The sequence below is a fragment of the Hylobates moloch genome, unplaced genomic scaffold (genome assembly GCF_009828535.3).
Source record: "Hylobates moloch isolate HMO894 unplaced genomic scaffold, HMol_V3 SCAFFOLD_5, whole genome shotgun sequence".
Lineage (NCBI taxonomy): Eukaryota > Metazoa > Chordata > Mammalia > Primates > Hylobatidae > Hylobates > Hylobates moloch.
Window position 1 is genome coordinate 17,490,193 of NW_026652280.1, and position 21,718 is coordinate 17,511,910.

A 21,718-nucleotide genomic window follows, 5' to 3' on the forward strand; every position below is an offset into this window, starting at 1 on the left:
TTGATGGGAAGATATATTAGTTTTCTAGGGTTGCCATAACAAACTACCACAACCTACATGGCTTAGCATAACAGAAATACATTCTTTCACAGTTCTAGAGACTAAAGTCCAAAATTAAGGCTAGGAGTCCAAAATCAAGGTGTCACCAGAACCATGCTCCCTCCAAAGGCTTAGAGAAGAATCTTCCCTTGCCTCTACCTAGCTTCTGGGGGCTGCAAGCAATCCTCGGTTTCCTTGGCTTGTAGCTTTATCATTCCACTCTGTATCTCTGTCATCAGTGGTCTTCTTCCTTGTGTCTCTGTCTCCAGATCTCCCTCTCAAGGACGCCAGTCACTAGATTTAAGGTTCGTCTTAATTTAGTATTAATGTGCTTTAGCTTGATGATGTCTACAAAGACACTATTTCAAAATCAGGTCACATTCTCAGATACCAGGGGTTAGGATCTTTTTGGGGGACACAATTTAACTCTCAACAGTAATTGATAGTTTACATTTGTCATTATTTCAGCCATTGCAGAGTAATTATCTTACAATGCTTCATTGATTTACTTAATCAGTACTTATTGTTTTCCTACTGTGTCCCAGGCACTATACTGGATGTTGGAAAAGATAGACATAGTGCCTGCCCTTGTTGGACTCAAAGTCTAATGGGAACATATAGACAGTATAGCAAATGATACAGCGTGATAAGGGATAGTTCAATGTATTATGAGTGACTGTTTTTGTAAGAACAGTTGAGGAGCACCAAACCCACAGATGAGGGATGCACATTTATAGGAAGTTAAACAAGACAACTTCAGTGAAGACAGTGTTGGAAAGAGAATTTTTGATTTGTTGATACCTCAGAGAGCAGCTGAGATGGAGACACAAGAAGTCTTCAGCTCAACACACTTCTGAGGTAGTAACAGCCAATATACCAGCTTTCATTAACTTGACACTAATTGCTATGGGCTGCATAGCAATTATGGGTCTGAGACAGCTAAGAATGTGGACTTAAGGTGGGAAAGTATGGCAGTGATGTGCTAGCAAGAGGCTCAGCTCTCTGAGAGAGGAAAGACTCCCATTAATAGCGTTTGCCAATTTCACTGGTATAAATACACTCACTATGATCAATCTCAAGCTACCAAGGATGATGCGACTAGAGAAAGGGAAGAGTTGTACACCATCTGCTCTTGGGAGCTGGCGTGAGCAGCCCTCAGCACGCCACTGAGGGAGGCAGAGAAGGGAGTGAGGAATTGAGGCAAGAGGAGAGAAAGCCAGGTGTTGAGAGCTAATAGAAAGTGCTTTCCAATGTTGGCTTTGCATTGTCCTTGGAAGGGAATTTTGCAGGGAGTGGGGAGATCTGCATTTCCAGTGAAATATCTTTGTATACTTATATTTTAATATTTCTTTATGATGACTTCTTATTTTAAAGCCAAATAGAAGAAATTTAATAGTTTTTTTTTTTTTGCCTTACATTTTTCATGTTAAATATATTAAAGAAAATGTATTTTAGCTAAGGGACAGTAGATGCAAATGCAATAATAAAATATAGCTATCTAGAAATAATGGGCTTATAGAATTTAATGAATATTTTAAACATTTTATTAAAATATTTTAATGACTCAAAACCCACTTTGGTAATGTGAAAACAAAGGATAATTTTTTCCTCGTATCAACCTAAATGAACTCTTCTACCTTCTTTTCTTTTTGTCTTGATCTCCGTGGCTGCATGTGAGTATCCAGCTGTGCCCTGAGCTAACACTGTTATCTATGCAGTGATTCTGGAGTTGGGTAGTTTTTCCTCCTGATCTCTTATGGACCCCATCTGTTCTAAAGTTCCTTGTTTAAATGTAAAATACCTTCCGTGGCCTAGTGGTTTTAATTATGTTACTAGCTCTGTGGTCTGATCATTTAGGAGTTTCTTTGGCATTCCTCCTGGCTGGCCTCCAGCCATTTCTTTGTTTATACTTTTTACTACAAGCAAATCTCATCATCTCCAAAGATGATTTCTCTGAAAGCCCTTAGTTTGCCATACCAGTTACAAGTGTCTGAAAGGAGGGGAAGAAAATAATCAAATCCTTTGCCCCAAGTTTGAAATTCAGGAATTTTATATATTTTTTTGTAATGTCATGAATAGTATAGTGATTTTTAAATGTATAGTTGTTTTATATATGATATTTTTAAATTCAGGAATAATTCTTGAGGGAATTATAAGATTTTTTGACATTATAAAAGTGGGAATAAAAAATATTTTAGAAGATAAATATCCTAAACCGAGAGTTGGAAAATTTCATAAGGATTTTTTTATGTTTGTTGGTCTGTTTTCCATGTGTAGTTTCCCATGCATTTTCTTGTTGGAAAAATAGCACCATGTATTTTTAATTGCCATTTCCATCATCAGTCCTATCTTCTCCTTCCACTATTATGTATGTTTGTTATGGCCTGGATAATTGGAGTAAGAAAATGCCACAGAATATAGGTCCCAGCTACTCAGGAGGCTGATATGGGAGGATCACTTGAGCCAAGGAGGTCAAGGCTCCAGTGAACCTCAGTCACACCACTGCATCCCAGTCTGGGTGAACAAACAATACCTTGTCTCAACAAACAAACAAACAAACAAAAAAACCAGACTGTTGCAGTTGTTCAGGCAAATGATGAGGTCTTGCACCATTGCTTTCCTCATGACTACCCACTCACATTTATTATGTACTTAGTGTATGCAAGGCACTGTTTTAAATAATTTATCAGTGTTTGCTCATTTAATTCTTAAAACAGCCAGATATGGCGGGTACTGTTATTACAGATACTTTGGCTACAGTGGTTTGACTTAGGATTTTTCAACTTTATGATGGTGTGAAAACTATACACATTCAATAGAAACTATACTTCAGCAACAGTATTCAATAAATTACATGAGATATTCAGCACTTTATTATAAAACAGGCTTTGTGTTAGATAATTTTGTCAAACTGTAGCCTGATGTAAGTATTCTGAGTACATTTAAGATAGGCTAGGTTAAGCTATGATGTTCGGTAGGTTAGGTGTAAATGAACATTGACTTAAGATATTTTCAACTTATGATGGATTTATTGGGATGTAGCCTCATCTTAAGTTGAGGAGCAACTGTATCTCATTTTCACACGAGGAAATTGAATCAGAAAGATACTTCCCCCAAATAACAGAATTAGTAAACATTGAAGCTAGGATGGAACCCAGGCAGTCTGGCACAGAATCTATCACTAACCAGAGTAAGATTTATCCTTCCCAGTGTCCTCCTTGAGAAATACTGCTTTAAGATTGACAAGATAGGAATGGAAGGAAGTTAGGGATTTAAGGTACAGTGGAAGGTGAATCATTAAGCCCTAGGCAATGGCCAGGTGTAAGGGAAAGAGGAAGGGTTGAAGTGTGAAATTTCCTGTTTTAAGAGATGTTGGACATATATTATGATTTACTAAACTGCTGCTCATAGGAGCAGGGTCAAGTTCAGTTGTAGATCTGCTGAGTTTGAGCTGCCTGTAGAACAGCATCATGGTGTGACTGTATAGACAATTGGAAATCTGAGTCTAAGGCTCAGGAGCAGGAATCGAGCTCTAAATATAGATTTTGGAAATTATCCATACGCTAGTATTAATTGATGCTGTGAGGCTGGGTGAAATCCCTCAGTTAAGGATACTAGAGGCTGGAATATTGGGCAAGGACAGAGAGAAAACATAAGAAGTGCTAATATTGTTTTTCCCTATTTTTACATTTCATAAAATGGATTTTCAATATATGATGAAACTGGGATGCAGAGACTTTAAAAAATTCACCTGAAGCTTTTAAGCACATGTAAGCATTTCATTACAGGATTTTTATGTTCCTTGATCATAGTTTACACTAGTTCTTTTGTTCCAGCCTAATCACTCAGCACCTGTAATATAAAATGATATTTTCTGTGGTAAAATTTTAGAAAAATGACATAAATTTGTCAGTTTGCAGACACTATAGTGTTTACCATGAATTCATGGCATCAATATTTAGTTTATCTGGGAGAATGTAGAAAAATGTATTGATCATTAGAAAGTATGATAAATTAATTATTATTTAAATGTTATATATGTTGAAAGAATCTTAGGACAAACAGGTGAAGTCTTATGGTATTTTGTGATATATAGCATAGTATTTTTGAAACTGCTTTTGTTTGTTAATAAAAATGGAAATTGCATGGACAAAAAACAAATACAATGACTGATCCAGATATTCTTGTTTTCAGATTTTTTTCTCATGCTGTTTTAATTGTAAACTTATAAAATTGGGTTACTAAAACCCTTGATGGGTTCTAGTAATCACCAACTAGTAAGTCATAAAACTTTTATAACCTTATTGTATTTCAGAATTGTTATTCAGATTTTCTAAATTATTCTTTGTGAGTTATGTATGACGTCATGAAAACACTGATTTTCATGTTTTTCGTTCATATTTTAAAATATTTAAAGATATTTTATTTTTATAGCTTTATTTAACATCCCATTTTAAAGCAAGACTTAAAAAAGTTTTTTTGTAATAGAATATGTACCAAACACAACCTTAGTATTTATCAAAGAAAAACAAATTCATATTAGAAATACTTTTTTCCATTTTTGAAATTAGCAAAAAAGATTTTTATATGATTATGTCACTAAATGGACACAAATTGCTGTTGTGGTGTACATGTATATAATCACTCTTTTGGAGAGTAAATTCCACTCTACCAAGAACCTTAAAGTATTTAAAATCTTTAACAAGCAATTCCATCGTGTGATACAGAACTTCAGGAAGTGAATGTGAAAAAGCCTTTGCCCCAAGGTATTCATCCTAGGATTGCTTATCATCAAAAAGATGGAAAACCACATAATTGAACAATAATAACATGTCTACTAGATGGACTATGCAACCATCAAATGTTCTGTTTTCAGGTTCTAATATATCTTAGAATAATGTTTTAATATAATCATCAACAAAATGCAACTTACAAAGGTACACATTTGGTATGATTACAACTACATTAAAAATTCGTGTGTGTGTGTGTGTGTGTGTGTGTGTGTATATTATAATAGATATATTATATATAAAGGGAATTTAGCCAGAAATGCTAACATTAGTAAGATATGTGCTTTGGCAGTGATTTTTATTTTTTACTCATTCTTTTTTGTATTTAACTATTAAAAATAATTACATGTTTTTTGATGAGAAAAATATTTTTATAAGAGAAGCATTTCTGTAGTTTATAGTTTTCTGAAATAGGTTTACATAAAGGCACATAAAGAGACAAAGTTTTTTAGCAAAGAAAAATAGGCAAAATGTAAAATAAATTTGCCTGTTTTCCCATGCACACACATTGAAAGGAAACACAACAAACATTTCAAAGTGTGTTGGAGAAAGCCCTAAGGCATGTGATGTCTGATATTTGAAGAAGTGAAGGAAAGAGCAAAATAGAGGAATGGGCAGGGGCCATATCTCTCCCCATAGGCAGGTTTAGAATTTGTACTTTGTCCTCAAAGTAGTGGATTTTAAGACATGGTTAGATTTGCATTTTACACATATCATTCACAGGTACCTGTGAGTTGTGGGAAGCAGGTTTTCCTACACTTCATAGATAATAAACCTGAAACTCCCAAGTCCTTGCTAGTGAGATTTACAGCTAAAACTTGAATCTAGACAGTCTCTCTCCTAATCTGGTGTCTTTTTTGCCATTCCTTCTGCCTCAAATGCTATGTAATTTAGTACCTTTATGTTTTTAAAGGGGATGCCATTAGATCTTTTGGTAAATTAGTAAATTTAGTGAAATTGGTAAGTATTCTTTTATATATAATATAGTTCAGTAATATAGTAAATAATGGTATTTGTGTGGAATGCTTGGTCTACTAATGTTGCTGTGGTTTATTTAATCATTTTTCTCAAAGTCTGATATTAATGGCAGCTCATTATATAGACATAGTAAGTTTTTATTGTTAAGAAGTTACTCCATTTCTGAATAAGGAGCTGTCAGGGAGGTAAGCCAACAAGTTTAATGTCATAACACCTTTGTGAAAATTTGAGTGTTTCAGTCTGTCTCTATGATGCTTCATGCATTAGGGTTCATAATTAGTTCATAAAAGTAGAATTTTAAGAAACCTTTTCTATACAGTTTTGTCTCACTTTTTTTTTCATTTTTATAGTCACAAAAGGTATAATGAGTTATAACATGCAACAAAATTAGTGGATCTCCTTTTTCTCTGGCCTTCCAAGTTTCCTGTTGTCTGCATTCAAGTATCCTTTCCTATCTGAAATCTCACTATGCCAACGAATTTTCCTAACATAGGAACCAAACATTCAGTTAATATTTTAGATGCTCCTTACTATTCAAACTCTCCCTTAATATCTAAAATTCAAAAACTGAATAGATTTGGATAATACTATATTTTCTTGTTAAAATAACTTGCTATCAGACTCTCATTATCTTAATTCAAAAGCTGAAATGAATTGGATATTCATTGTACAACTACTTTCTAATATCTTTCAGTTTCCCCACTCTTATTTTCGTCCTGATTTTAGGAAGTCCATCTGGTCTATGGAATAAAAGATAATATTCTTTGAAAGTTCTTATCAGCAAATTAATATCATGATAGTTTTTTTCAGCCATTTAGTTCTTAATGTGCCTTCTTTTTCACTCGACATAGTTCGTTTTTTCTCATCAGTAGAACAGTGTCCCTCCTTCTGACAATGTTTTTATTATCCTCATTTTCCATCATCTTGTAGGCATTTAAGTGCAGATTTGATCACTTATGTAACTTTTCAGCAATTACTAAGTTTTTAAGGATTTTTTTCTATTATATTCTTTAATTTTTTTTAATTTCATTTTTAGAAAGAGGGTCTCACTCTGTTGCCCAGGCTGCAGTATAGTGGCCCAGTCATGGCTCACTGGAGCCTTGACCTCCTGAGCTCAAGCTGTCCTCCTGCCTCAGCCTCCTGAGTAGGTAGGACTACAGGTGAGCAACCCCATGCTTGGCTAATGTTGCTGAGGCTAGTCTCGAGCTCCTGGCCTCACGCAATCCTCCTGTCTTGGCCTCCTAAAGTACTAAGTGCCTGAGTCACTGCACCCAGCCTCTATTGTCATTTATATTAATCAAAAATTTACATTCCATTGCTGGCTTATTCTTTATAAGGGCATGAGAGTTAATTAACGCTGCAGATATCCTAGAGACTTTATAGATGAATAATTTATCATTATTATACTATATTATATCTAAAACTTGTATTATTTTGGGAAAAGAAGAAAGATAGGTCTAGAGGGAACTGGAAAGAATCTAAGCTCTTTGGTGTCAATGTTTAAACTTCTTTCTTGAAAAGAAAACATATTCTCTGAACAAAGATTCTTGTACCAAGTAAATCAGTTTACTTTTCACAAGTAAAAATAAGTAATCAGGGTCTTTTTTATTAGCATCTGAGAACATATTTTCATTCCAGAAGTCTTCTCTTCACCATATTAAATTATGTAGTTTCTTCAGCCTTCCCTTAGGGAAAGTTAATTTTCAACTCTGTATTTGATCTTGCTGCTATTCTGAATCCACTCCAGATGTCCTTGTCACTGTTTGTGCTATCAACCTAGAAGCAAGGAAGTGCTAGGCGTATGCATTCATTAAGAGGGAACTGGTACAAATTTGCTGTTGGATTCTGAATATTATAAAAGAAATATTAATTGAAATAAAAATAATAAGAAGCTAAGTAGAAATTTAGCTTTTATGAGTAATCTCAGAATTTTAGTTTGAAAATTTTCTTTGTAAAATTGATACAATATGTACATATTTTAGGGGTACATGATACATTCATATAATCAAATCAGGGAAATTTGGATGTCCATTACCTTAAATAGTTATTTTTTCTGTACACCAGGAACTTTTTAATTATTCTGTTTCAGCTATTTTGAAATGTATAATAGATTAATGTTAACCATAGTCATCCTACTGCTCTATTGAACACCAGGTCTTATTTCTTCTGTCAAACTGTATTATTTATACCCATTAATCCGCCTCTTTTCATTGCCTTCTCCCCTCTACTCTTCTAGCCTCTGGTAACCACCAGTATACTCTCTACTCCGTGTATACTGTTGGTGGGAATGTAAATTAGTACAACCACCATGGAAGACAGTGTGGAGGTTCCTCAAAAAACTAAATATAGAACTTCCATATGATCCAACAATTCCACTACTAGGTATATATATCTAAAAGAAAGGAAATCAATATATTGAAGAGATAATCTGCACTCCCATGTTTATTGCAGTACTACTCAGAGTAGCTAAAATATGGAATCAATCTAAGTGCCCATCAGTAGACTAAGGGATAAAGAAAATATGGTATATATACATGATGCAATATTATTCATTCATAAAAAAGGAATGAAATCCTGTCACTGGCAGCAACATGGGTGGAACTGGAGATCATTATGTTAAGTGAAATAAGAGTGACACAGAAAGACAAATTTTACATGTTCTCACTCATAGGTGGGAGCTAAAAAAAATAGATAGCAAATGTTCTTACCATCCATTCAGATAAATAGAATTCCCTGCAAAAGGTTGTGCCCTTCAGAAGTAGAAACTTTTCTGCATCATGGAATAAATAATTTATGTGTTAATTCATGTATAACAATAAAATATTCACTATTTGTTGAATAATATTCAGTAGATTATCAGCTTTTAGTGATAAAAATGTGTAAAGTGCTTGGATTTATTGCCTGAATAAGGTTTAGAATGGGAATTTTTTACCTCCGTGGTTTGATAGGTGAATTCTGAGGTCTGGGCACAGGAAGTGTGGTGCCAACTCTCTATGTGACTTACTAGAACAAATTTTCCTAAGACTAAAATGACACTACTGGCTGCTGTTGTAGCCTTTTCTTCTTCAGAAATATCTCTGGCTTTCTATTGTGCCTTACATCATCTCTTTGCATTCTATTGTGTCATTGGCAAATGCCCTTGCCAATGCCCTAACCCTACCTTAAGACTTTTGCCTTAAAGTCAATGCCTTGAGTTATATTAGTGTAACGACAGCAGCATTGTTTGTATTTGTGTGTTATGTCTTTTTTCATATCCTTTCACTTTTAACATTTTGATGTTCTAATACTTAAGGTATGTCTTCTGTAAGTAGCACATAATTGACTTTGTTGTTTTTGTTTTTTTTATCCAGTATTCTACTTTTTTTCTTTTAGTTGGTGTTTTCTGACCATTTATACTTACTATAATAACTGATATATTTGGGTTTGCTTTCCATTTATCCCATCTGTTTTATGTTCCTTTTCTGTTTTATTTTGTTTTCTGTAGGATTAATTAGCTATTTTAAATTATTTAAATTTTCCAGCCCTCCCCTGCCCACATATTGGCTTGTTATTTATACATCCTTTTAATGGTTATGTTAAAGATTATAACAAGCATTTTGGGCTCATTATTAGTTTAATATAAATTAAATTAATGTAAATTAACTTTAACTTTCATACCTTTGATGTTATTGTTATTATATATTTTAAGTATATTGCTACATTTCAACTTATCGCCTTGTATTATCAACATTTATTTAGATTTACTCATATATTCACTGTGCCTTTTGCTCTTCATTCCTTTCCACATTTCTGTATTTCTTGTCTATGATATGACATTTCTTTTCAAGGGTGTTTGCCAATGAAAGATATTTTTCTGTTGTTATTTGTTTGAAAATTCATTATTTTACCTTTACTTTTCAAACATCTTTTCAAGTGAAATTCTAGATTGTCAGTTATTTTCTTTCAGCAATTTAAGGATGTCATTCCATCATTCCTGTTCAGTGACCAACTGTTTTAATGTCATTTGTTTGAAGGCAATTTGTCCCCTTCTCCTTCCCCTTCCCCCACTTGCTTTTAATATTTTCTCTTTGACTAGTTTTCAGCAGTTTTACTGCCCTGTCCATATACATGGTTTTCTTTGTCGTTATTTTGCTTGGGGTTTGTAGATGTTCTTAAATCTGTGGATTAGTATCTTTCATTATTTTTGCAAAGTGCTTGGCCTTTATCTTATCAGATATTGCTTCTGGTATTCCAATTACATTCATATCAGACCTGTTTCATCATGACTTGTATTCTATTTGTATAATCTTTTTAGTGTTTTTCTGTCTTTTTGCTCTTCAAGCTTCAGGCAAGATCTTTTCTTTTCTTTCTTTCTTTCTTTCTTTCTTTCTTTCTTTCTTTCTTTCTTTCTTTCTTTCTTTCCCTTCCTTCCTTCCTTCCTTCCTTCCTTCCTTCCTTCCTTCCTTCCTTCCTTCCTTTCTCTTTCCTTTTTTTTTGACAGAGTCTCACTCTGTTGCCCAGGCTGGAGTGCAGTGACATGATCTTGGCTCACTGCAACCTCTGCCTCTCAGGTTCAAGCGATTCTCCTGCCTCAACCTCCTGAGTAGCTGGGTTTAAAGGCACGCACCACCACACCTGGCTAATTTTTGTTCTTTTGGTAGAGACTGGGTTTCACCATGTTGGCCAGGCTGGTCTCAAACTCCTGACCTCAAGTGATCCACCCACCTTGGCCTCCCAAACTGTTGGGATTACAGGCATGAGCCATCGCGCCCAGCCCAGGCAAGATATTTTCTACTGGTTCTGTCATGAGTTACACCAGATTTCTCTTCTGCTGTGTCTAGATTGCTGTTACTGAGTTCTTAATTTCAGTTGTTAAATGTTTTTAAATTCTAGAACTTCCATTTTGATTATTAAAAAAAAATAGATTCTGTTCTCTGGTACAATTTTCTGTCTTGTCTTCTTGACATACTAACCATAATTATTTTAGCATCTGTACCTGATAATACCAATAACCAAATCATTTGTGAGTTTGTTTCGATTCTTTTTTTTTTTTCAATTGGTCTTGTTTGTTAAGTCTGGTAGTTTTTAAATGAATGCTTATCTTTTTATATTAAAAGTTTTAGAATCTCCGGATTATCTCATTTTTCTCCAGAGAGGTTTTACCTTATCCTCTGATGGCCACAAATTGTAGTGGCTGACTCAAGGCTGTGCTGCGATTTTAAGCCTCCTTTGATCTCTGGTTTCTCTCTGTTCTTAGAGTGTAGTATCTCAGGGATCCCAATACAGACCTTGTATTATCTAGAACCTTTCTTCTCTGGTGGTCACTGAATACCAATTTTTGTCTGTTGTACATCTTGAGACTGCCAAAACTTCTGTCTGCTTTTCAGGGGCATTCTTCTTAGCTTCTTGTCCTCTTGTTCTATACAAATGAGTGTCAGACTTACCTTTTTTTTTTCACCTCTTTTCTCACCAAGAGTTGGCCTTTCTTTCTTTACCTGAGTTCTCTGAATAATATAGTATAATATAATATTTCTTTCTTATAAAAGCTCTTTCTCTCACTCTTCTTAAGATTTCACCTCAGAATATGTGTTAGTTTAAAATTCCAGATGCACTTTTAAAATGTCTTTCTTAAAAAATCCACAATGAAAATGTGTATTATTTTCTTATTTTTCTTCCTTTTTAGGTCCTCAAGTTCTGGCTGCATTGGCAGCTAAAAACTTAAATTTTTATCTCTCCAGTCTTGCAAGATTGCCAAAGACTCTTGGATTCTCTACTTCCTGGCAGCAGCTATATCCCCAAATTCTCAGCCTTTTGCTTTGTGCCAAGAATAAGAATGGTAGATTGCCTCAGATTTACAGTTTGTAGAATTTTGGGTTACTTCCCTGTGCTTTCCTTCTCTCTAGGATCTTAGCCTTTCATTACTTGATTGTTTTGGTACCTTCAAATTTATTTTATTGGGCTTTCTAGTTGTTCTTGGTGGGAGCATTGCTATGCCCAAAGCTTCTCTGGCATAATCAGAAGCTATGGTTAAATCTTAGTGTTTTAATCATTTTATTTGAAAGTGTTAATGAACAAGTAATGCATGCACACAGTAAAATTTATACAAACAATAATAAAAAGTCACTTTTCCTCCTGTGTTCCAGTCTTATAGTCTTTTTCTTTGGAGTCAAAGTTGCAGTTTATCATGTATCTATCTATCTATATCGTGTATACATATATGCAGGAATACAATCTAAATAATATCCAAAAGAAAGGAAATCAATATATTGAAGAGCTAATCTGCACTCCTATGTTTATTGCAGTACTGCTTGCAGTAGCTAAAATATGGAATCAATCCAAGTGCCCATCAGTGGATTAAGGGATAAAGAAAATATGGTATATATACATGACACAATATTATTCATTCATAAAAAAGAATGAAATCCTGTCATTTGCAGCAACATGGGTGGAACTGGAGATCATTATGTTAAGTGAAATAAGGCCGACACAGAAAGACAAATTTTACGTGTTCTCACTCATATGTGGGAGCTAAAAAAAATAGCTTTGATGAAGTAGACAAGAATTGGTAGAATAGAATTGATGAAGTAGACAAGAATACATATGTATACATGATATATGTATATCCTTCTTGTTATAGTTCAAGTTTTATTTATAAAATATTTCAAACATGCTGAAAAGAATAGAGGATATAATAAAAATTGTACCCACAACTCAGGTTTAAGAAAATGTTAACATTTTACCATATTTAGATTCTTTTTTTGGGAGGGGTGGGGAATAAAATGGTGTAGTACACTTCAATCCCTATTTTAAAAACCTATTTTATTTAACAATTCTTTTTTCTATTTAGTTTGGTTTTCAGGATTTATCCATGTTTATATGTGTAGATCTCCCTTGTTCATTTTAGTTCACATATGGCATTCCTTTAATTACTCCTCTACCAACCCACATTTATTTTGTTGTTATTTGGTTTTGTTTACATAAATCTGAACATATTGTACTCTATATTCTAGACTTTATATTTCTTACAAAACCTCTTTATGTTTAAAGTATGTGATACCAAGAAAATTTACTTTATATCCCCTCTCAATTTGATGGAAAACTAAAAATAAAACTTACCTTTTAGGACAAGTGTATGAGAGTCTTTAATGTCATGGTGATACAGTGAGGCTTGTGTAGAACATTTGGTGAATTCCAGATATATTGCAAATCTTTGGCATGTCCCAAGGTTTATAAATAGTGCATTTAGGAAAAATTATAAATTACCCTGACTCCTGTTTCTTTACCTTAATACTTCCAATATAACATAACATAATATATAATGTAAATATTTCTCCTGAAGAATTTTTTTCTCTCATTCTTCATAAGACTTCACTTAACAGAATGTCTGTTAAATTAGCTTAAGTAATTTAGCTTCGGACAATCTTTTTTTTCTTTCTTTTTGTTTAAAATTTTAGGTACATTACAAATGGCAATGTATGTTAGTGTCTTATTTTTCTTCCTTTTGTAGGTCTGCAATATTTTGATAGCATTGTATTCAAGATTTATTGATTCATTTTATGTGCTTTAGCACTTTGCTAAGTATTATTGTGGATATTAATGGAATATAAGACATTATCTTGGCCCACATGGAGGTTAAAATTTAACTGAAGAGAAATAAACTGATCATTAGACCACTAACTGAAGTGCTGATGATGTGAAGTGAGATTTGGAGTAGACCATAAAGGATGATGAATATTTGATTTTAGAAAGCAAAGAGGGGAAGATCTTTACAATACCAGATAGGTGAAGCTTGAAGAGTTTCACCATTATGCAGCTGAGGGTACACATTTGCGATAATGGGAAATTAAGTGAAGTAGCAGCAGAGGGTCATCAATAGTCCAGGAAAATTAGAATTGATGAAGTAAACAGTGAGATGCCCATATCAATTGTAAATGAGGGGATGCAATCAGTATTTTAGGAAGCTGAGTGGATCAGAGCAAGAGGAAGGAGGTCAACTAGAAAGCTTTTATGGAAATTTGTGAAATTCAACTTAGATATAGCCTTCCAAAAAATGCCTATGCACTTTGGCACAGTAATTGCTATACTAAGGCTTCTGGGAAAACACTTCAAAATGTATGGTGTCTGAAGGGACAGAGAACTGGATCAGAGCAACATTTTAAAGTAACTTCTTTTTCTTTCATGTGTTTTTGCCTCGTGGCACCTTTTCCCTCCAAATCCCAGTGAGTCCAATGGTGGGGAATTTTCCTGCAGTCTGCAACATGAGAACCCAATGTGGTTGGGTTCCCCTGAGTTGGAATATCTGGGAGCTCTTAGAGTAGGCACAGATCCTTTTTTTATTTTTTGTAGGAATGAGGTCTTGCTTTGTTGCCCAAGCTGGTCTCGAACGCCTGACCTCTAGTGATCCTCCTACCTTCATCCCTGAAAGTGCTGGGACTACAAGCATGAATCACTGTCCCAAGCCAAAGCACAGATCCTTAATCAGAGTATCCCATAGAACTCTGAGAGAGTTCATAGATAAGCTTCTGGGTTTATTATGAATTTTCTGAAATTATATTTTAAATTTTGGATTATGTACATTTCCTAGACAAGAGTTTCAGATTCTGAAAGAAGTCTCTGACCCTCCCCCCTCCCAAATTAATAATTACTGCTTAAAAGATTTACTTTGTACAAGTCTCAGTCCTGTCTCTTCAGAGACTGCTTGAGCCAAGTAGAAAGAAGATAAGTGATTATATTATGTCGACCCATGTGCAATTGCCAATATTTAATTTAATAGTTTTTGGCCTATGAAACATCAATTTCATGTGATCCAACCTAATATAGCCTTAAATAACTTTGCATGCATTTTTGAAATGTAAAGGCATTCATTTTAGACGTGTAGGTTTTAGTTAAGCAGCATATATTCAAATTTGAATTTAAATATATTGATTTATTTCATTAAGACAATTAAATTCTGGTTATATTCCTCAATTTCTACATTCCATAAACTTAATGGCTTTTGTTTTATATAGTTTCAGGTTTTGCAGTATTTTTTAGGAGTATTTCTCTTGTGTATTTAATGTTTCTACTGTGGTAAAACAGGATAGGGAAATGGTGGAAAGAGAAATGAAAGAGGAACCAAGAAGTTATACGATATAGTATAAAAATAGCAAATAGGTTCAAATTATTCATTAACTTCCAATGGTGGTTAGGCTCTGCCTGGAGCTCTTTGATAATGAGAATTCTCAGGCCCTGTTTGGCTCAGGGATAAAAAGTACACTGATGGATCTGTCCTCAATCATGTGAAGTCTGCTGTGAGCACAGGACAACTGAGTGGCAGAGCTCATGCCATACGTTTGGTGTTCTGTTAATTACTTCCATTTAATCAGAATTTCTTTGTTAGCCAGAGTATTACATTTCTTCAGAATGATGGATTATATGACTTTCATAAGTGTAGTCTGGCATTTGAAACTTCGAGTCAAGAAAACCAAATTTAACTATAAGCTATTTCTTGGAAGACTTCAGAGAACCAACAGCAATACAATTCAGGTTTTTTTCTTTGATTTTTGTTTTGTTTGCTGTTTTGTTATTTTCACTATCTTTTTTTTTTTAATTAAGGGGAAAAAAGAAACATATACTTGGAATGAGGAAACCCTTTAAACCTATTCTTTTTTTTTATATATATATAGACTGCTTTCTGATTCCAAACAGTTCAACATTTTAAGAAAAGCAAGATCTTATATAAAACACAGAAAGTATGATGAAGTGGTAAGTATACTGGCCTTATAGACATAAATAGCTGATTATCATTTTGGGGATGAGGAGGAGAAAAATATGGTAATGGAGAGCAAAGTAGGCAGGCCAGGGAGGTTTCTTGAGCCCTAAAGGAAGGGTTGCATTTCTTGAGTAGCTGCTTTAGCAATGGATATATCTCTCCTATTTCAACTAATATTATGGGTAAAATTTTTTTTTTTGAGACGGAGTCTCGCTGTCGCCCAGGCTGGAGTGCAGTGGCGCAATCTCAGCTCACTGCAACCTCCGCCTCCCAGGTTCAAGCAATCCTCCTGCCTCAGCCTCCTGAGTAGCTGGGATTACAGGCATGTGCCACAACGCCCAGCTAGTTTTTGTATTTTTAGTAGAGATAGGGTTTTGCCATGTTGGCCAGGCTGGTCTCGAACTTCTGACATCAGGTGATCTACCCGCCTTGGCTTCCCAAAGTGCTGGGATTACAGGCATGAGCCACTGCACCCGGCCCACATTTTTTTAGGTTAGCATTAGAAATGAACTATTACTATTTTTTAAAATGAGAAAATAGATGCCAAGTTTGTGTCACCCTACTTATGTATAATATTTTAGAACACTATATGTTTGCCACTTGGAATTATCTATACATTATTAAAAGTCTAATGATTCATGTTGAAATTTTGACTCTTCCAAACTCCTGTCTCACTATGTTTTTCATTAATTTTTCTTTGTTAAATGGTCATTTAATTTTAAAGTAGAAAAGAATTCTGTTTTCATTTCTAAAATTGCCTAAATAATTGCCAATCCATGCATTTCTAATGCTTTTTTTGGATGACTTTAAAATGATAAGCTATTCTTCTCCTGTAAAATGTTAAGCTACTTAATGATGTTTTATAACTGATTTATCTCATATGAGAAAGTAAAAAATATAAATATGGCCATTATCATTATTTGGGACCTATATTAGAGAGCCTTCATTTCTTTTATGAGTTATCTGAAGATCATTTCCACAAACACACATATACAACACAAATAGTTTACATTTAAAATGGCCTTTCTTATTAAGTTAAAAAGTTCATTTTATTCCGAATTTTTCTCATACTGTAAAAGAAGATTCTCAAACAATTAAAATCTATTCTTAATCCATCATCTACAGTTATTCACTAATTTTAATACAATGGTTTGGCTGTTAGGAATTTAAAATTTTCCTTTCTTTAAAATGTAGGTTTTCTTATTATTTCTGTTAGCAAGTTATATATGTTTTTTCTCCATAGGTCTCCCTTTGCAAGGAGCTAATTCATCTTGCATTGAAAGGATTGTCCTATTATCACACATATGACAGATTCTTTTTGGGCGTCATTGTTGTTACTGGTTTTGTGGGATGGATATCTTATGCTTCTTTGTTGATCATCAAGTCTCATTCCAACCTTATAAAAGGTGTCAGTAAAGAAGTTAAGGTACGTTTAGAAAATGTGAAGATTCAGATGATGGTATAAAATCACTAGTACTGAATCCAGTGTAATGAGTTTATAGGATGTGCAAGTCATTGTTCTTAAGCTAACTCTTGTTTATCTTTCATTTGTTTTTATTGTATTGGATTTTTCCTCAGTTATCTCTGTTTCTTCAGTTGAGAAAAAGATATATTGATAATAATGATCCTGTAACTTAAGAAAGCTATAAAGATAGAGGTGTAAGTAATTTAAGTGCTCCTATGTTATTAATGGTGTTGATCTTCTGTTTTATTTTATAACTAGCATTTTATAAGTATTCCATATCTTTCTAGTACAAGTGGTCAGAAAACTACTTCAAAACAATGTATTTAATTTTATCTGATATTAAAAGTTTAGGAGCTAGAAAGCAATAAAATTATTTGCTCATAATGTTTCTTCTTAAATGATGTATACATTTTTTAATTACTCTTACCTTCTTTTAACTTTTTGAAGTTTCTCAAAATGCAGATTTCTAGACCTTTCCATGTATTCTTATTTTAAGAATTTGTTCCTACTTTACTATGCTTTCAGTGAAAAAAATAAAAATTAAAAAAATGTCTTTAATGATACTTCATATTGCTGAGACAATATAGCAGTACATATATGGTTTTACTACATTAAAACACTTTACTCTTTTAAAATATATTTCTAACTATCATTTACCAGGGAGAATATGCCACTTTCATTTCCTTTGCTTCATTCTCTTTAATGATTATTACCATGTTCAAGTTCTCTAAAAAGTAATATATCCTGGTGGTGTATTTTTAATAATAATCTGCAGATATTTCCAGTGGTAATTTTTCCAATTTTATATTTTATTATTCTGTAATGGAAGGCCATTAGTGTTTATTATAATTTTGTATAATGTTTTAATGTATCTTAAATAATTTCCCCCAAGTAATTTTAATTATTTGAGTGTATGTGAAATTGGCTGGAATGGGAATTATATCTAGGCATTCTTAGAACTCATAACAGTGCTAGAATTAGACATAATTTATGTTTACAAAAAGGAAGCTGAAGCTGAGGAGGATTAAGTTACTTATTAAAGGCCACTCAGCTAGCATGTGAAGGACTGAGACTTTAATCCAGAGCAGTCTTGGGCCAGAGAGTGCCTTTTCATGTTTATCCTGATATTCAGTTTATTGAGAAAAAATATGTTTTTATATTGATATGTTAACAAGATTTCATAGCTGATAGTTCCTTTATTCATTAATCTGATAATACAGCCAATATTTAATTGAGTGTATGGTACAATGCTAGATGCTGGCAAGGGTGTCCAATCTTTTGGCTACCCTAAGCCACATTGGAAAAAGAATAATTGTCCTGGGCCACACATAAAATACACTAGCAATAGCTGATGAGCTTTAAAAAAAAATTTTGCAGAATACCTCATTATGTTCTAAGAAAGCTTATGAATTTGCATTGGCACCACATTCAAAGCTGTCCTGGACCACACGTGGCCTGTGGGCTGCAGACTGGATAAGCTTGCTGTATAGGCTATACAAAGAAATATAAGATTCAGATTCTGCCATCAAGGAGCTTAGAATTTAATAAAGTAGGTAAGAGATGTACACATATAACCACCTTACCAGGCATAAGTCACTATATCTACACTCGACTACAAAAGAAAACTTTAAGATATATTAAGTGTTTGGGATAATAAAAAGACTATCATTTTAAATATGAGAGCTGACTTTAGGGTGACGATAACAGGAAAAAGTAAGTCTTGGTGGAAGTTTAACAGTCAGAATCTAGGGAGAGGTTGAGAATTAAAGCAAACTGAATGATGTAAACAGAGGCAGATTTGGGAAGATATACTGTTCAGCTGGGATAATAGTAATATATATTGAGCTCCACTGTTCCAGGACTGCCCTGGGTGCTTTACGTAAGTTATTTAGTTAGGCTTTAACACTACCCTAAATTTGGTGGTTATGATTCTCATAATATAGATGGAGGGATTTAGGCTCAGGAAAATTACATGTTTTCCACAAGGACACATGGGTTTTAAATGACAGAACCCATATTTTCTGACACTTGAATTCTTTCTCTTTCTACGCCATGCTTCCTTCAAAATAAATAGTTCACTTTGTGTAGAATGTGGGAGGTTTGTTCGAGGGACTGGTAAGAAATAATACAATATAGATTAGGCTGAAGTAATCAAAGGTTTCAAATGCTGGACTATAGCATTTATACTTTATTTAGTGACGAGTTGGTATATCAATTAATAAAAACCAGAGAAATGGAACCAGGAGGCTATATATATGTATGTGTGTGTATATATATATATATATATTTTATATGTATATTTTATATATACATATATAATATATATGTATATATACGTGTATATATATATACATATATATATTTTATATGTATATTTTATATATCTATTTATATTTTATTATACTTTAGGTTCTAGGGTACATGTGCACAACGTGCAGGTTTGTTACGTATGTACACATGTGCCATGTAGTATAAGAAATTGGCTTATGTGATTCTGGGGCCTAGTTAGGCAAGTCCTAAATTCACAGGTCAGGCTGTCAGGAAAGGCAGACTGAACTCGCCAGCAGGAGCTGAAGCTGCACTCAACAGGTGGAATTTCTCTTTTAGGGAACCCTTAGTTTTGCTCTTAAAGGTTTTCAACAGATTGAATGAGGCCCACCCAGATTATCTAGGATAATCTCCTGTACTTAAAGTCCCTGACCTTTACACCGTGGAGACTATCACTAGTGAATTACATTGATGAATTCTCTGTTTTGGCAGGTGATTGGGAATAGTGCATATGACTGAATGAAGTTTCTGTTGGGTGGGCAATAGAGAGAGAAGCTTAGGTGGTAGCATGTCACGTTGGAGCTTGAATAGATAAGACATTGTTCCAAATGAAAATTAAGTCCCATACCTTATTATGGATTAAATAGGCTTTTACGAGTTATCCAGAGAACTCAATCAACATTTATAAAATTATTCCTAAAAGGAAACATGTTCAGAATTCTGAACAAGTTACTTGGAAACAAACTTTAAGGCCATAGTCACTTTTAAGTTGAGAATTGCTCAATTGCAACAATTCCAGGTTATCTAGGTTTTTCCTCTCTAATATGCTCCTCAAGTAGTAGATTTTTTCCTTGTCTTAATGTAGCTCTTTGATTAATCATCTAGTAGTATAACCATTGAAAGAAAGTAATAAGTTTTCTTCACTTTATAAAATCTCTTTTAAAACCTATCAATTACCATTGGTTTGGAAGTGTTTCAATGTTTTGTTTGATTTTTCAGAAACCAAGCCATCTCCTGCCTTGTTGTTTTGTAGCTATTGGCATTTTAGTAGCATTTTTTCTGCTGATTCAAGCCTGTCCCTGGACATATTATGTATATGGTTTGTTGCCAGTGCCAATATGGTATGCGGTTCTAAGAGAGTAAGTAATGCATCTTGCTGCCTTGTTTTTTCACTTCATTGACAGTTAAATCTGTATTTAAAATGCATTAGATTTCTGTACCATAAGTCATCAAATATATTTATAATACTGTACTTTCAAATCTCCAATCCCTCTCACTTCATTTATAACTGCATAAATGTTGGGTAGGATATAAACATTCTTTTTGTTATACTTTTCCCTTTTGACTTCATCTTTATTTTTCTGATGTGGTGGTGTTCACTTTTTGTGTATCTTTTTTTCTTTTCCTTTCCTGTTGTTTTCTTTTTGTTGTTGTTTTTCTTTTTTTATTTTTCTTTTTATTTTTTATTATTATACTTTAGGTTTTAGAGTACATGTGCACAATGTGCAGGTTTGTTACATATGTATCCATGTGCCATGTTGGTTTGCTGCACCCATTAACTCGTCATTTAGCATTAGGTATATCTTCCCCACCCCACAACAGTCCTGGTGTGATTTCCCTTCCTGTGTCCATGATTCTCTTTTCAACATGTGGTGTTTGGGTTTTTGTCCTTGCGATAGTTTACTGAGAATGATGGTTTCCAGTTTCATCCATGTCCCTACAAAGGACATGAACTCATCATTTTTTATGGCTGCATAGTATTCCATGGTGTATATGTGCCACATTTTCTTAATCCAGTCTATCATTGTTGGACATTTGGGTTGGTTCCAAGTCTTTGCTATTGTGAATAGTGCTGCAATAAACATACATGTGCATGTGTCTTTATGGCAGCATGATTTATAGTCCTTTGGGTATATACCCAGTAATGGGATGGCTGGGTCAAATGGTATTTCTAGTTCTAGATCCCTGAGGAATCGCCACACTGATTTCCACAATGGTTGAACTAGTTTACAGTCCCACCAACAGTGTAAAAGTGTTCCTATTTCTCCACATCCTCTCCAGCACCTGTTGTTTCCTGACTTTTTAATGATGGCCATTCTAACTGGTGTGAGATGGTATCTCACTGTGGTTTTGATTTGCATTTCTCTGATGGCCAGTGATGATGAGCATTTTTGCATGTGTTTTTTGGCTGCATAAATGTCTTATTTTGAGAAGTGTCTGTTCATGTCCTTCGCCCACTTTTTGATGGGGTTGTTTGTTTTTTTCTTGTAAATTTGTTTGAGTTCATTGTAGATTCTGGATATTAGCCCTTTGTCAGATGAGTAGGTTGCGAAAATTTTCTCCCATTCTGTAGGTTGCCTGTTCACTCTGATGGTAGTTTCTTTTGCTGTGCAGAAGCTCTTTAGTTTAATTAGATCCCATTTGTCAATTTTGGCTTTTGTTGCCATT

The 21,718-nt window shown here is 33.9% G+C and overlaps 1 protein-coding gene across 3 annotated transcripts in view; it reads left to right on the forward strand.

Annotated features, from left to right (window-relative positions):
- Nucleotides 1-21,718, forward strand: part of PIGN (phosphatidylinositol glycan anchor biosynthesis class N) — a 138,709-nt gene that overhangs the window by 56,504 nt on the left and 60,487 nt on the right. For all 3 annotated transcript variants that reach the window (XM_032152123.2, XM_032152124.2, XM_032152125.2), the window contains 3 exons: nucleotides 15,452-15,530; nucleotides 16,781-16,963; nucleotides 20,270-20,409. In XM_032152123.2, the coding sequence (XP_032008014.1) occupies nucleotides 15,452-15,530; nucleotides 16,781-16,963; nucleotides 20,270-20,409 (402 nt within the window). The remainder of the gene's footprint in view (nucleotides 1-15,451; nucleotides 15,531-16,780; nucleotides 16,964-20,269; nucleotides 20,410-21,718) is intronic.